This window comes from Suricata suricatta, chromosome 2 (assembly GCF_006229205.1).
Source record: "Suricata suricatta isolate VVHF042 chromosome 2, meerkat_22Aug2017_6uvM2_HiC, whole genome shotgun sequence".
NCBI classification, from domain to species: Eukaryota; Metazoa; Chordata; class Mammalia; order Carnivora; family Herpestidae; genus Suricata; species Suricata suricatta.
Window position 1 is genome coordinate 156788796 of NC_043701.1, and position 13741 is coordinate 156802536.

The following is a 13741-nucleotide window of genomic DNA, read 5'->3' on the forward strand; positions in this document are numbered from 1 at the left end:
CCGAGTTCTCCGTCCTTCCTTCTTATCGCCCTCCGCCACAGCCTCTCCTGTTCCTTTTCTCACTCACTTCACTCGCTTATCTGTCCGTCTCGGCCTTTCCCCGCTCCGCTCTGTTTTCTCTTCCCTGACACCTCGGTTCTCCCTTCTCCTGGCAGGCGGCTCCTGGCTGCCCACACCCTCCTGCTCCCGGAGGGCAGTTCTTCACTCGTCCGACCTCGAGCTTTTGTTTGAACTCCGCCTGGTGCCGGCACTGTGCTCCCTGCTGGGGAATCCGAGATGGATCCGACCCAGGACCTCCCACCCCCAGGAACACCGTAGCCTAGTGGGGGCGCAGGTAATCATAACTGCCATTCAGGGAGCTCCAAGTGCCCTCGACACGGCGCAGCACTTCACAGCCATATCGCCTACTATTTCTATTGAGGGCTAACGCATATTGGATCCTTACTGTGTCTGTCCTAAGCACATCGCATAAGTTACCCCATTTAATTCTCACAGCAATGCTGTAACAAGGCGAGTGGGGACTGTTATTATCCCCACTTTACAGACAAAGGTATCCAGGCAAAGAAAAGTCTAGCAAGGGTAGGGGCCAGGACTTGAACCCCGGTGGTGTGGTTCCAGAGTCAGAGCCAGGCCACAACCAGGAGGTCTGGATTTGGAGTCTGCAGGCTTACTGACTGACGATAGGGCGCTTAAGGTGAACTAACTGGCCCTCAGTCATATAGCTAATAGGTAAAGGAGCAGGAATTTGAACCCAAGTTTGGGCCCCAAAGAGGCCAGGGCTTAAGTACTCTGCCTGAAGGTAAATTCCAACCCAGGGCAGGAAAGGCTGTGGGAGGAGGAAGGAATTAAGGATATCCAGGGCGGCATCAGAGAGGAGGCATTCAGGAACCCCATGTTTGTGCCTGGGCTTCCATGGCTTTCCTGTGGGAGGAGCCTTGGAGGGAGGCTTGAGGGTGGGGGAGCTTCTTCTGGAGAGCCTGACCTGGGACCTGATCTTTCCAGTCTTTGGTAGGAAGGTCCCCCAGGAATGTGTCTCGTGGGAGGGCTTGGGGAAGTCCGGGGCTTGAATCTGTGCTTGCCCCTTCCACTTTTGTCTTTATACCTCCTACCCCCATCCTCCCTAATGTTTCCAAGGCTCCTGTCTTCCCATGGATCTGCCCTTTCAGTGGTAGGTGAGGGGCCACTCTTCCTAACACACACACTTCAGCAGACACACACGAAGGACCTACTGTTTGCAAGGCTTGAGGTGTGGTGTACACACCACAGATAGGGATCCAGAAATGCAGAAGACATGTCCCTGCTTCATCTGATCTAGTTGTGAGAAAAAGACAAAAGGCAGGGCAGAGGGGATAGAAGGACATTCAGCAGATAGAGCCCAGGGTGGGAAATGATGGCTTTTGATGTCCAGGATGACCTAGTTGGGTTCAGGGGCAACAGGCTGAGGACCGGTGCTCCCCTTTCTTCCTCTCCCAACCCCAAACGTGAAGAGGTTGTGTGGATGACCTGCCAGAAGGTAAAGGACCACTCCTTGCCGGCCCAGGCAGCGGAGTGTAGTAATGGCACAAGAACCTGGACTTTGCAGACAAGAAGAAGCAGGTTGAAGTCCAAGTGCACTTTTGTTGAGTAACCATGGGCAACTTCGTAGCCGTTCTCACCATTCATTTTCTTGTTTGTAAATGGAACATTTGCAATAGTTATGGCGAAGGGCAAACAAAATGATACATGGAAAGAAAGCACCCTACATAATGCCGGCATCTAATAAGCACTAGGAATGTTAGATCTCTAAGAAATGTATGACTTTAGGGCAAGAATGTGATGTGTGGTCTGAAAGCTCCTTTGGTCTTGGCTCTGGTATGGGGCTCTGGGCAGCAGTGCTGTTCGTGTGCTCCAGTTCACTCTCATCCCCGATTCAGGCTGGGCGGGGCTTCTGCACTCCAGGGATGTGTGGTCCTAGGCACGGGCAGGGAGTGTTGGCAATCCCAGCTGATAAGGTGCAGTCCCTGGGCAGCTGGTCGCCTATGCTGTTCTTGTCCCAGTGCCTGGCCTGGACAGCGGGTTGTGTAGGAACTGTGCAAGGCCTAGAGACAGGTGCTTCTGTACCCCGCCAGCTCATGGGCTCCTAAAGGCAGAGGGGCCGCGGGGAGCCTCCTGGAAGGGGAGGATGGGCCGTCCTTACCTGACAACTCTGCCTTGTGGCCTCCCAAGGCGCCCTGATGTATGAGATTACGGAGGGAAGGCCTTTGCAGGAATGCAGCCCGGTGGGGTGGGGGGACTGTGTCATGGGACAGTCATTCAGGAAGATGCCCCTCAGCAGCCAGGTCAGTGGGTCACCCTGGCTCTGTGGCCCGGGCAGGGAAGAGGCTTCATTCCAGGGTTCAGGCAGCTGTGGGGCACACCTGGGGTGCTGGGCATCTGTGCATCTTGGAGCTTCTGCAGTCTGTCCAGGTGCACATTTCCCCGAGGTGACTGAAGGGACCATTCGTTCAAAAAAAAATGTGTATTTGTGATTTGTTGTGAGCAAAGGTCTATCTAGATACCTGTTAGATCAAACTCAATTATGTTATCAAACCCTACATATTTCTCCGTTTTTATTGCCTACTTCAGTGAGTCTCCAAGTGTGGTCAGGGTTCTCCTGAAGGTCCCCAAGTCCCTTTCAGGGAATCTATGGCTGTCAGAATTGAATGCAATTCAAAGATTCACTTTAAACAAGATAGACTAATGGGTCTTAAGGTAACAGGGTAAGGAAAGTTTATTGATATGGATTAGATTCTACAGCCAACATTTAGGGAACTGTCACATGACAGTGTTTCAGTAGAATCAAGGAAGAATATCTACAATATCTGAAAAGGCTGTTGAAATACTCTATTTTGCAGCTACATTTCTGTGTGAGCCCAAGTTTTCTTCATATGCTTCAAGCAAAACAACACATAACAACAGATTGAATGCAGAAGGAGGTATGAGAATCTAAATCTATTAAACCAGACATGAAAGAGATTTGCAAAAATTAAGACAGTGCCACTCCTTTCACCGTTTTTTTTTTTGGTTTTGTTTTGTGGAATATAATTATTTTTCACAGAATTTGTTATTTATGTTAACATACAGTGGGTTTATTTTTGTTATTTTAAATGAGCTAATAAAATTTCCCTCAGTTTTAATTTTAAACATGTAAATATTGGTAGGTATAATAGCATAAAAACAAAAGGTCTTTAATTTAATCGAAAAATCTCAATCACTTTTAAGACTATAAAGGGTTTCTAAGACCAAAAAGTTTAAGAACTGCTGGTTTACATATTCTCATCCTTCCTTGCTTCTTTCCTCCCTCCCTCCCTCCCTCCCTCCCTCCCTCCCTCCCTTCCTTCCTTCCTTCCTTCCTTCCTTCCTTCCTTCCTTCCTTCCTTCCTTCCTCTCTCTCTTTCTCTCTCTCTTTCATAATTCCTATACCCAGGGTGCGGCTGGAACTCAGCCAGGCACCCCATTCTATTAATTTCTGATAGAGGTGTATAAAATCTACTTTGTGGGTTTTCTATTTTTTTTCCTTTTTTTTGGAATAAATTTTGCTTTATATACTTTAAAGCTATGTTGTTAGGAGCATAAAGTTTCATGCTATTATATGTTCTGGTTGGATTACAATTTCCATCTGTATGAAATAGCCTTTTTCATTCCTTTTAATGCTTTGGTCTTGGAATAGTAATTTCATGAACCAACATTTAACTCGAGCCTACTGTGGGCGGGGCATATACATGAAATAGTCTCAGTGCCTGTCCATGTGGAGAACTTGGACACACAAAGGCAATGTAGTGTGGCAGGAAGAGTCTGAGCTTTGAGTCTGACTGGTGGTGAGTTCTGAGTAACTGATAGCTGTGTGTCCTTGGACATATATCTCTTGATCTTTGAACCTTAATTTCTTCATGTGTAGAGTGAGGGGAAGAAGATTTATTTACTGGGTGTTAGGGAAGACTTACTGAGGTGAGGGAGGAGAGGGGCACCCAGCAGAGTGCCTGGCATACGGTAGCTCTGTGATCAGCACTCTAATGGAGCCATGAGCGAGAGATCTGCCCCTCTCATGTCTCTGACAAGGCCCCCATGGCAGTGCGGAGTGCACCAAGCTTGGATTCGGAAGATTCAGTTGTGTATTTTCAACTCAATAGTAAGTCATCTCCCCCTCACGCCCTGAGTCTCAGTCTCCTCATCTGGGAAATGGGAGGATCACCTCTGCCTTACATTCTCCGTGGGGCTATCTTGATGATCAAATGAGATAATGAAGAGGAAGGGAGTTGAGATGATGACGGAGGTGAGGCTGACTTTGTCTTTGGCCCAAGGTGGGACCTCTTCTGTCCCAGTCTGTGAGGAGGTCCTGCTGGCGCAGGCTTGCCTGCCTCCCAAGAGGGCTGGGATGCCCAAAGCAATGAGACAGAGCTAGCAGGGACCCATTGCTGTTGTCCCCCAGCCTCTCCTCTCCTCCCATTGCCTAGAAGAGGAAACTAGAACTTGGCCTTCCTGGCTCCCAGCCCCATGCTCTTCCCACCACACCTATAACACTGTTTTACTTTCCATCATTTGTTGACTGCAAAGTCAATATCTGTCCCGGAGATCCCCAGCTCTGCCTATGCTCTGGGAAGCAGTTCAGAAAAGCCTGAACAGGATCTCTGGGTGCCTGCCAGCAGGGTGGTGGGGAGCCGCTTGTAGAGGGGCTGGAGGGCTCCCTGGCATTGAATCAAGTGGCCAGGGAGGCAAGTTGCAGTCCTTTCTTCTATGACCTTGGACACTGGCAGGCACACTGGTTGTCCTGGATCTCGGGGGAACAAAAGCAGAGGCCAAGCTTGTCTTGCACCTGGGGCATGTCTAGCTCTAAGAATGCCTGAAATGCAAAAGGAAGCATGCAGGTGGGCTTTGCAAATATTCTCAGGACAGGGCTGGGGATGGAGAGAAGGCTGCGTAATGTTCTTCTTTTCTCCCTGGGTCCCCAGCACACCTGGGATCCCCAGGGTCTGGCTAGAGAGGCAGCCAAATGTTTTGGTTAAGACCATGAACTCTGAAATGAGACTGGGTTCTAATTTCAGCAATGCTGCTTGACCTTGGGCAGGTTATTTCTGGGCCTTGGCCTTATCTATAAAAGAAGGATAATAACAACAATTCCTTTTTTGGAGTATTTAGAGGATTAGAACTCATTTAACAATTGCTTGCAACGGTGCAGACCAGAAGAGCTGTCTATGTAGCTGCTAGTTAATACTATTGCACATTGACATGACAATGGTCTTCAGAGGTTGTTACCAGATTATGTGGCTCCTTGCTCCTCAGTTTCTCTTAAATCCACTTGTGCTCTCCCTCCTCCCAACTGGTCTTTCCTCACTGCTCGGGGCTGCCCTCTGGTCTCATTGTTTTCCACGATGCAGGAGGGAACTGGTCACTTCACACTGCTAATCTGCTGGTCTCTCCCTAAAGCTCAGGACCCTTAGTTGCTCTGATTGCTTTTTAGCATAGACTTCTTCCCAAGACTCTTGGTGGAAGGACGCGGCAGAAGAAGGGAGTCCTTGGAGCCAGCCAGGCTCAGCCTGGAGCCAGCTTCCGGTAAGCCATTTTGCTTTCTGTTGGAATTCTTGGGTGGCCCAGGGAAGATCAGGAAGGCTATAGGGTGACAGTGGACCCAGCAGAGTACATTGAGAAGTATTTCATGCTTGCTGAGGGATAGGGGAGTGATGGACAAGCCACTTACACTCATGTCAACTTCCCTCCCTCCCTCTTTCCTGGTTCTCTCTTTAACACCTGTTTAGGGCATGCCTGGTATTATGCTTATGCTCTGTGCTTTCCCGTACTTTATCTCATTTAGTTATGCACTGTGAAGTAGGTTTTATTATACCCATTTAATGTGAGAAAACTGAGGACCCTAGGGGCAAAATAGAGACTCCCATGGGAGTCAAGTAACTAAAGTTACCAGTAGGTTTGACCTTGCTTGGCCAGGCCACTGCCCTTGGGGAGCTCAAGATCTAGAGGGGCAGCCAGGCAATGAACAAATACATGAACAGTTTATAGTCACAACTCCAGTTGACATCCTGGTTGGGATTCAGAGAGATGGCCCAAAGCCTCCTCTTTGTGGAAAAGAGAATGAGAACTGGACACAGAGTCCAAGGCACCTGTTACTAGGCTTTTGCCTCTACCATTTATGGACTGTGGGAATCAAGTGGGACACAACTCCTTGTGTTTTAGTTTCCCTATCTGCAAACAAGGACTTTCTACTGCAGGTGCGTGGTAAGGTTAAATGAGAAATACCCGCAGAAGCTTCAAACTGTGCCAGGGTGCAAGTGGTCAGAGTTCATGCGATCACAGGGCAGCCTGTGCACGGCCCCCATCTCTCGGCTCCAGCCGTGGCTATCGGGCCCTCAGCACCCCAGGTTTAGAAAATGTTTCAGTTGAAATCTGTTTGCTATTCCCGTGGTTCCTGACCATCAGGGTCTGTGAAGGCACTACTAAAGGTTCCTAAACTGTTCTCCATGTTTCCCCAAATCAACACAGAATGGTTCATTTGCCCGTAAATAAAACAACAGATTGCTTTGCTTTGGGCTGGAATTACACGCTCTCAGGACGGAACTCCTCTCTTGCTGAATAGGGGTAGATTGGCAGTTCATGCATCTTTGATTAATTTAAAAAACAGAGACTGGGTGAGGGAAGTGAGTGGCCTAGCTGGGGTCAGAGGGGCCCCAGAGGCCTTTGTGCTCAGGGTGTAGGGGGAGGAGGTCAGGAAGCCCCCAGGAGGTGCTGGAGGGCAGGACTGCAGAGGGGAAACCCAGGGCAGGAGTGGTAGGGGTGGGGGCCAGCTGTTGGGGGAACCCTGGGCAAACAATGGGCTCATTAAGGAGAGGGTGTTGGTGGGGAGGAGCCCAGCAGGGGCCAGTGAATCTCTAATCGCCTACTCTAGCCAATGGAGCAATTGTCCTCTGTTGGGAGGGAGCTGGGGCCTGGGCCTGAGAACTGCTGGGCACTTGCCCTGAGGGCCACTGTGGTGGTCCCAGCCTCTCTGCCCGATTCAGAAGGGCTCCTCTGTGCTCAGTGCTCAGAGGTCAGGCTACCTGGTCCTCTTCTTCCAGCTGGTGGTTCAGGTTGTGGGTGCTCATCCAAGGCTCTCTGAAAAAGGGCCCCTACTTCCCTCCTGCCCACTTCTGGGAAACTGAGGCCCTGACTGGGTTGGTCTGAGGTTCAGCCCACGTTTTGTGGCTGTCCTGTCCTCCACGTGCCTGCTGAGCTGTGGCCTTGGGCTGGTTGCTTGACTTCTCAGGTCTCCATGGTTTCACATAAAGCTAAGGAGCATTAGGCTCAAAGTACTTCTCAGCTGCATGGAGAGCCTGCCGCATCCTGCCTGGGCTTGGTCATCATGGAGGCCAGGGCTGATGTTATCATTTAAATGGGGCAGGGACCAGGGACGCCTAATTCCTGTGGTGGCCAGCGCAGCCCTTCATGACCAAGAGTTGTCCTGCCCCGCAGGCTGATAGAGACTCTGTTGAGAACCGCTCATAAATCAATGCTTTTCATCATTGGTGTTTTCAAAGTGAGGCAACTCTGTTTTCAAACGATGTGGCTCATGGGAATTCAGAGGATAAACCAGATGAGGGGAAGTGTGGTTAGGGCTGGGGCGGGACCAGCAGCCTCCCCACGGAGCATTCCGAGACCCCACAGTGCCCCCTGTCCATTGTGAACTCTCTCCAGCACCTCGTGCCGCCCGCTGGGCCTGATCTGGCTGGTCTGGGTGTTCTGACTGGCTGGTGGGCATCTATTCTCAGCCGTTGGACATCTGCTAAGACTGGGCTGTGTCTGCACTCTGCCCGTCGTTACACCTCCCCTCTGCATAGGCACCATGGATTGTTTGGTTTTGCTTAATTGATAGAGGTACGACGGGCGGGCAGATGAGGTTTGGGGTTAACTTCCCAAGGTTGTGAATTGTCCTTGGCCTCCTTGGTCTTTCTGGACTAGACCGGCTGAGTTGAGCCATCGCAGGGCATACCCCACAGCCGGGAGAGGAGAGAGGTTCCCAAATTTGCAGTGTGAAGCAATCACCTTGGAAGCTGGTTAAAATCCATGTTCAGATTGCTGCTGAGTCACCTACAGATTTCAGTTCAACACATATCACCCCAGGTGGTTCTTTCTTTTTAAAGTTTATTTTTATTTGTTTTGAGAGATAGAGATAGAGGGCAAGCAGGGAGGGGCAGAGAGAGAGGGAGACAGAATTCCAAGCAGGCTTTGTGCTGTCAGCACAGAGCCCGATGTGGGGCTCAAACCCACCAACCATGAGATCATGACCTGAGCCGAAGTCAAGAGTTGGATGCTTAACGACTGGGCCACCCCAGGTGGTTCTGAGGCAGTGGCCTGGGGACCAGGATGAGAAACACTGGCCTCAGAGAGAACTCTCGGGGGGGAACATGCCTGCTCCCCTCTTCTACCCCTCCCCTCTTCTACCCCTCCCCCTGCTTGTTGCAGCTGCACTCCAAGGCTCATGGGCCCTCTTGAGGCTGAAATGTAAGAAGTCTCCCTTCTGGAAGCTTCATACCACCTGCCTCCTCTGCCTGGGGATGGGCTTGGTTGGGTTCCTGTCCACCTTACCTTCTCCAGCATCCAGCTCCGGGCTCTGCCGCTCTGATTAATAACGGCATCGGCAGACAGTTCCACATCCAGCACTGTGCTCAGTGCTTTATCATCTCATTTAAACCTCTCAGTGATGCCAAGAGGCAGATGTTCCTATCACTGCTGTTTACAGATGAGAAATCAAAGGTGACTGAGGAACTTGCCTGAGGTCCCACAACTGGGAATCTTCCAGATGCATGGGACTCCACCACACACATTCCAGTACAGAATGGGCAGCCAGCCTGTCCCTCCATCTGGGATTTCATAATCACCCTTCAGTGAGTCTGGCATGGTGTTATTGTTAGTATTATTATCAGCAATGACTTGGTCTCAAGACTTTCCGGAGGTTTGTGCTTAAGGGGAGATCCTCATGAGAACAGTAGTAGAGGGCAGCTGGGGTCCTGGTGGGGATAGTTGGTCTTTACTGGTGTCTGGGAGTCACGTCTCTTATCTTGCTTCATCCTCACAGCAGCTGAGGGAGACACACGCAATCAGTCCCCCATTTCACTGATGAGTAAACTGAGGCCCAGAGAGCTTAGGCAACTTCGTGAAGGTCACAGAGGCAGTAAAGTGACGGAGCTGGAATTGAACAGAGCTCTGACTCTCCCTACATTCCTGGTTTTCCGCTGCCCCAGGAGTCCATACTGTGCCACGGTCAGGAAAACTTTCAGGCCTCTTTAGCCTGAGATGTGCCCCTCCCCAGCCCACCAAGGGGATTCTGAAGACAGCTCAGTGTCCACTAGAGACAGAGGTCTGTGCCCTCTTGACCGAGTTCTGTGGCCAGGCAACTTGGGGTCAGGGAAAGGTGCATTCTTTCCCTCCACTCACATTACCCAGCCTTTGGCTTCCTGGAATTTTTGTTAAAATTCCAAATCACTTGGCAATAAGTCAGTCCTCTTCTCCACAGTTTTTACAAACAGGAACCAGACACCCTTCATCTTCCAGACTGCACACTTTCACACCCTTTCCCGTTTGAAACTGGTGCCAGGGCCCCTTCAGGAGAAAGCAGATAGAGAGGAAACTGAGGCCACCGTGTGAGCAGGGCGGTGGGATGGCCAGACTGGAGTTGTTGCTTCCTGGGCCCAGCTCTGAGGGGGGCAGAAAACATTCCAGACCGGAAGCCCGAAGACCCCAGAGCAAGTGCCTGGCCTGTCACTTCCTGTGCAACTGTGGGGTCACACATCCCTTCTCTGGGTTTCCCCATCTCTTAAAGAAAAATAACAATGCCACCCTTGTAAGAGGATCAGAGAAGAGTGAAGAGGTCTTATCACCTTGATTTGATTCCCTGAAGGTCAAGTTTGTTGAAAAAAACAGCAGTGACGGAAATGTTCTGGATCTGGGCTCTCCAGCTTGGTAGCCACCAGCCACATGTGGCCACTGGGCACTTGGAATGTGGATAGTGCTACCGAGGCACTGAGTGTTTAATTTAATTTAACATTTTTGGTGCGACAAACTTCACATAACATGAAGTCAGCCATTTTGCTAATGTGAACAATTCAGCGGCACATACTGCACATTCGCAGCGTTCTGCAGCCGCGCTGCTGGTTCTAAAGCATCTTCTTCTCTCGGAAAGGAGACGCTGTTCACATGAAGCAGTTTCTCTCCGTTCCCCCTGCCGCAGCCCCTGGAAACCACCAAGCTACTCTGTCTTCTCTGTCTCCGTGGATCTGCCTTCTCTGGCCGTTTCAGATAAATGCAGTCATACAGTGTGTGCCCTTTTGCGCTGGCTTGTATCACGTGTCAGCGCCGTGGGCCTTTCTAATGGCTGGAGAATATTAATTTTAGTTAATCTAAATTGAAATAGCTACGTGTGGCTGGCGGCTACTGCCCTGGACAACCAGGAAACCTCTCGAATCCTTCTGGGCAAGTGGGGAGACAGAACCTCCAAGAGTCTGCTTGTACCTGAGGGGAGCCCTGGGGAGCGTAGAAGGAGCTGGAGGGTGCACAGGCTGGGACAGATGCCCCAGACTCCCCAGAGGAACTCAAAGCTGTGGCCAGTGACCAACATGCTCTGTTAACTCATTCCATTCTTGCAGCCCCCTTGATGGAGCTCTGTCTTTCCATCATGCCCATTTCACAGAGGGGAAGACAGAGGCTCAGAGTGATTAAGTCACTTGCCCAAGGTCACACAACTGCCAAGTGGGGAAAGTTGGGTCTATGAACCCAGGACTGGTTCCTTTCTAGGCTGATAATCTTCACCACGAGAGTGTCCAGCCTTTTTACTCTGATCCTGGGGGCGGCCCAGATGAAGGCAGATCCAGGACTCCAGCTGCACCCACACAGCTCGAAGCAGGGCTTTCTAGCACCATCCCATGTCAGCCTTTCTGAGCTAAGAACTGCCTCTTTGAGAGTCAGGAAGGAGGGGCTGATGGGACACCTCAGAACAGAGTTGGGGAGTAGACCCCATCAATTCCCCATTGTTCATGCATGAGTAGCCTGACCAGTCGGGGCTCCCAGTGCCCTCTTTGGGCCCCCCACTATTAATTGATTTGGGAAAGAGACTCTGTTAATTGCAGACCCAGAGTAAACAGGGCTGGGATAAATGGGGCTGATAGTAGATAGCTCTCCATGGCTGTGCTGCCCTTTGCCCTTTGGGAAGGGGCAGTGGGAAGAGGCAGACAGGCAGGGGGAAGGAGTGGTCCTAAGAATGTCTTTGCAGTGGGGGAGGGAAGACTGACTTCCTGGGGCCCCTGAGAGTCCGTCTGTGTGTCCTGGAAATGAAGTCCTCTGCTGGGCTTTGTTTGCAGTACCCTGTCGAAGCAATGGGGGATGGGGTCCAGTGAGACTCTGAGATACATCTCCCTTCATCCCTCCCCTCATCCATCTGTCCATTCACCCCTCTGTCCATCTATCTATCCATCTCTTCATCCCTCCCTCCATCCTTCTTCCTTTCTTCATATTTGTCTGCACTCCCCTTTTATCCAGCTGCTTTTCTTCCCCCTTTTTCATTCCATTCATCCATTCTCCCCTTACTCTGTCTATCCATCTGAAAGTCCCCCCTCCACCCCACCCCTCCTCATCTTCATATCCCTCCTCCTTGCTGCACAGTGACCATGCACTTCTTGAGAAAGCTAGGGAAGAGGTAAGTGCTAGTCCTCTTAGCCTCTGGACCCCTGCATGGTTTTGGTGGAGTTAACTGCCTGACTTTAGATGTGCTCAAGGTTGGATGGAGTCTCTCTATCCCTTGGGGAGGATAGAACCTTCCAGCCGAGGGGCTACATCACTGATTGTCCAAGGGGGACACTTGGGGAGTGAAGAAATTGAGGCTACGTATAAAGGGGTTTTCTAAAGCCTTATAGTTGGATACATAAATCCCTAAATCCACTCTGAGGTCACTCAATAACAGAATATCAGACCCACAGCCCCATTTCTAAACCCCAAACCTAGGCCCATTTTATAGATGGGGCACCTGAGGCCGGAGCAGGGGATGACTTCCAAGTTTGCTCATGAGCTGTCCAGTGGTCGAGACCTTGGCTAGCGAAGTGGATTAGCTCAGCCCCAGGGCAGACACAGGTTCAAGAACTCTAAGGGTTGACAGGAGTAGAATGGAATAATGACTACTATTTATTGAGCCCCTATTAAGTGTTAGGCACAGCCTTGAGTGCTTTACAGATTTTGCAGTGACTCAGCCAGTTCAAGTAGGAGAGCAAGATGGCAACTAGAGCACAGACCCCTTGGTGCCCTGTCCTCCTGCTCCCCGCCCTCCTGTGGACCTCTCAGGTTGATCTGGGGGGCAGAATGTGTCCTCCTGGGGCCCTGCCACTACCCATTAATCCCTAACTGCTGCAGCTGGGAGATAAGATAGCACCAGCCCATTAATCAAGGCAGCCTGGCAGGGAGGGTGGGGGCGGGCTGAGACAACATCACCTCACAGGTGGAGATAAGCCCCCTCCTCCTGGCTCCCTCAGGGGCTGGGGCAGTGGAAGATGCTGGGAAGTTTGGCTTCTGGTTCCAACTCCAGGTATCAGGTGGGTGGCCGGGGCCCACAGTGGGCAGTGGGGCAGGTGATACTGGGGAAGGCAGCCCCTATGTGCAGGCTGGATGGAGAGGAGCTGGGAGACCCGGGTTCCAGCCCCATGCCTCCTTGGGCACCTCTGTTTCCTTAGGTAAGCCATGGCACCTCTCTGGGCCTGTTTCTGTGTCTGGATGAATGGCAGAGGGCTCTGGACTAGATGGCTTGGCGGGGCTCTTTCACCATGAACATGCTCGGTGACCAAGCACGGAGTGAGGGGTAGGCTCCGCTGACAGGGGGGAGAGGGCAGAAGCACTGCGGTGGCTAAGGGACAGCGGCTGGGTGGGATGTGATCACACAAGAGAGCATGCGTTTGGCAGTAGTGGTGGGGGTGGGGGAAGCAGGAGCAGGGGATGGGCCTTTGGGGGGGCCACATGGTATACTGGTTAAACACTTGGAGTTTGATTCAAATCCTGCCCTGTGCGATCCTGAGTGGGTTACTCAACCTTTTGGCACCTCAGTTTTCCCATCTGTACAAAACCTCTTGGGGGTTTTGTTAGGAAGATAAGTGGAAAGTGCTTGGCTCCATGCCTGGCAGATGGCAAGTGCCCAGTAAATATTAGTTCTCCTTCTTTCTTTCACGGCCAGGAACCTTTCCAGTGCAGATTTCCTGTGACCACAGCTACGGAGGAGTCTGGGGCAGCTTGGCCCCAAAGGAATTGCTATCCAAGGATGCTGATTCTAAAGTGTATTGCTTGTGTCTTTATAATGAACAAACAACACACTTACAATGACAACATTTAGGATCTTCACAGCTTCTGTGGGCTAGGAACTCCCCAGTGGGTTAGATGGGTAGTTGTGACTCAGGATCTCTGATGACGTTACAATCAAGATGTTGGCTGGGACTGGACACGTGACAACATGGCAGCTGGCTTCTCGGAAGGGAATGAAGTAGAAGCAAGCATGGAGGGAATGTGCCTCTTACTACCTGCTCTCTGAGGTGCACCCCATCGCTTCCATTTTTTCCCGGTCATCAGCAGCAAGTCACTAAGGCTGGCCGGCCTTCGAGGGCAGCGGGGAATATCAGACACACAGTAACATGACAGAAAGGACAAGCGAGAACAGCTGCCCTGGGCCGAGGTGCTCTGTGCTGGGACCTTGACACACATGATCTCTAAT

General features: G+C 51.1%; 1 protein-coding gene across 1 annotated transcript in view; it reads left to right on the top strand.

Moving 5' to 3' along the window:
• Window positions 1–2873: 2873 nt before the first annotated feature.
• Window positions 2874–13741, top strand: part of LOC115276266 (translation initiation factor IF-2-like) — a 64214-nt gene continuing 53346 nt past the window's right edge. Inside the window, exons 1-2 of the mRNA XM_029920217.1 lie at window positions 2874–2954; window positions 5477–5568. Coding sequence (XP_029776077.1) covers window positions 2943–2954; window positions 5477–5568 — 104 coding nt within the window. The 5' untranslated portion in view covers window positions 2874–2942. The remainder of the gene's footprint in view (window positions 2955–5476; window positions 5569–13741) is intronic.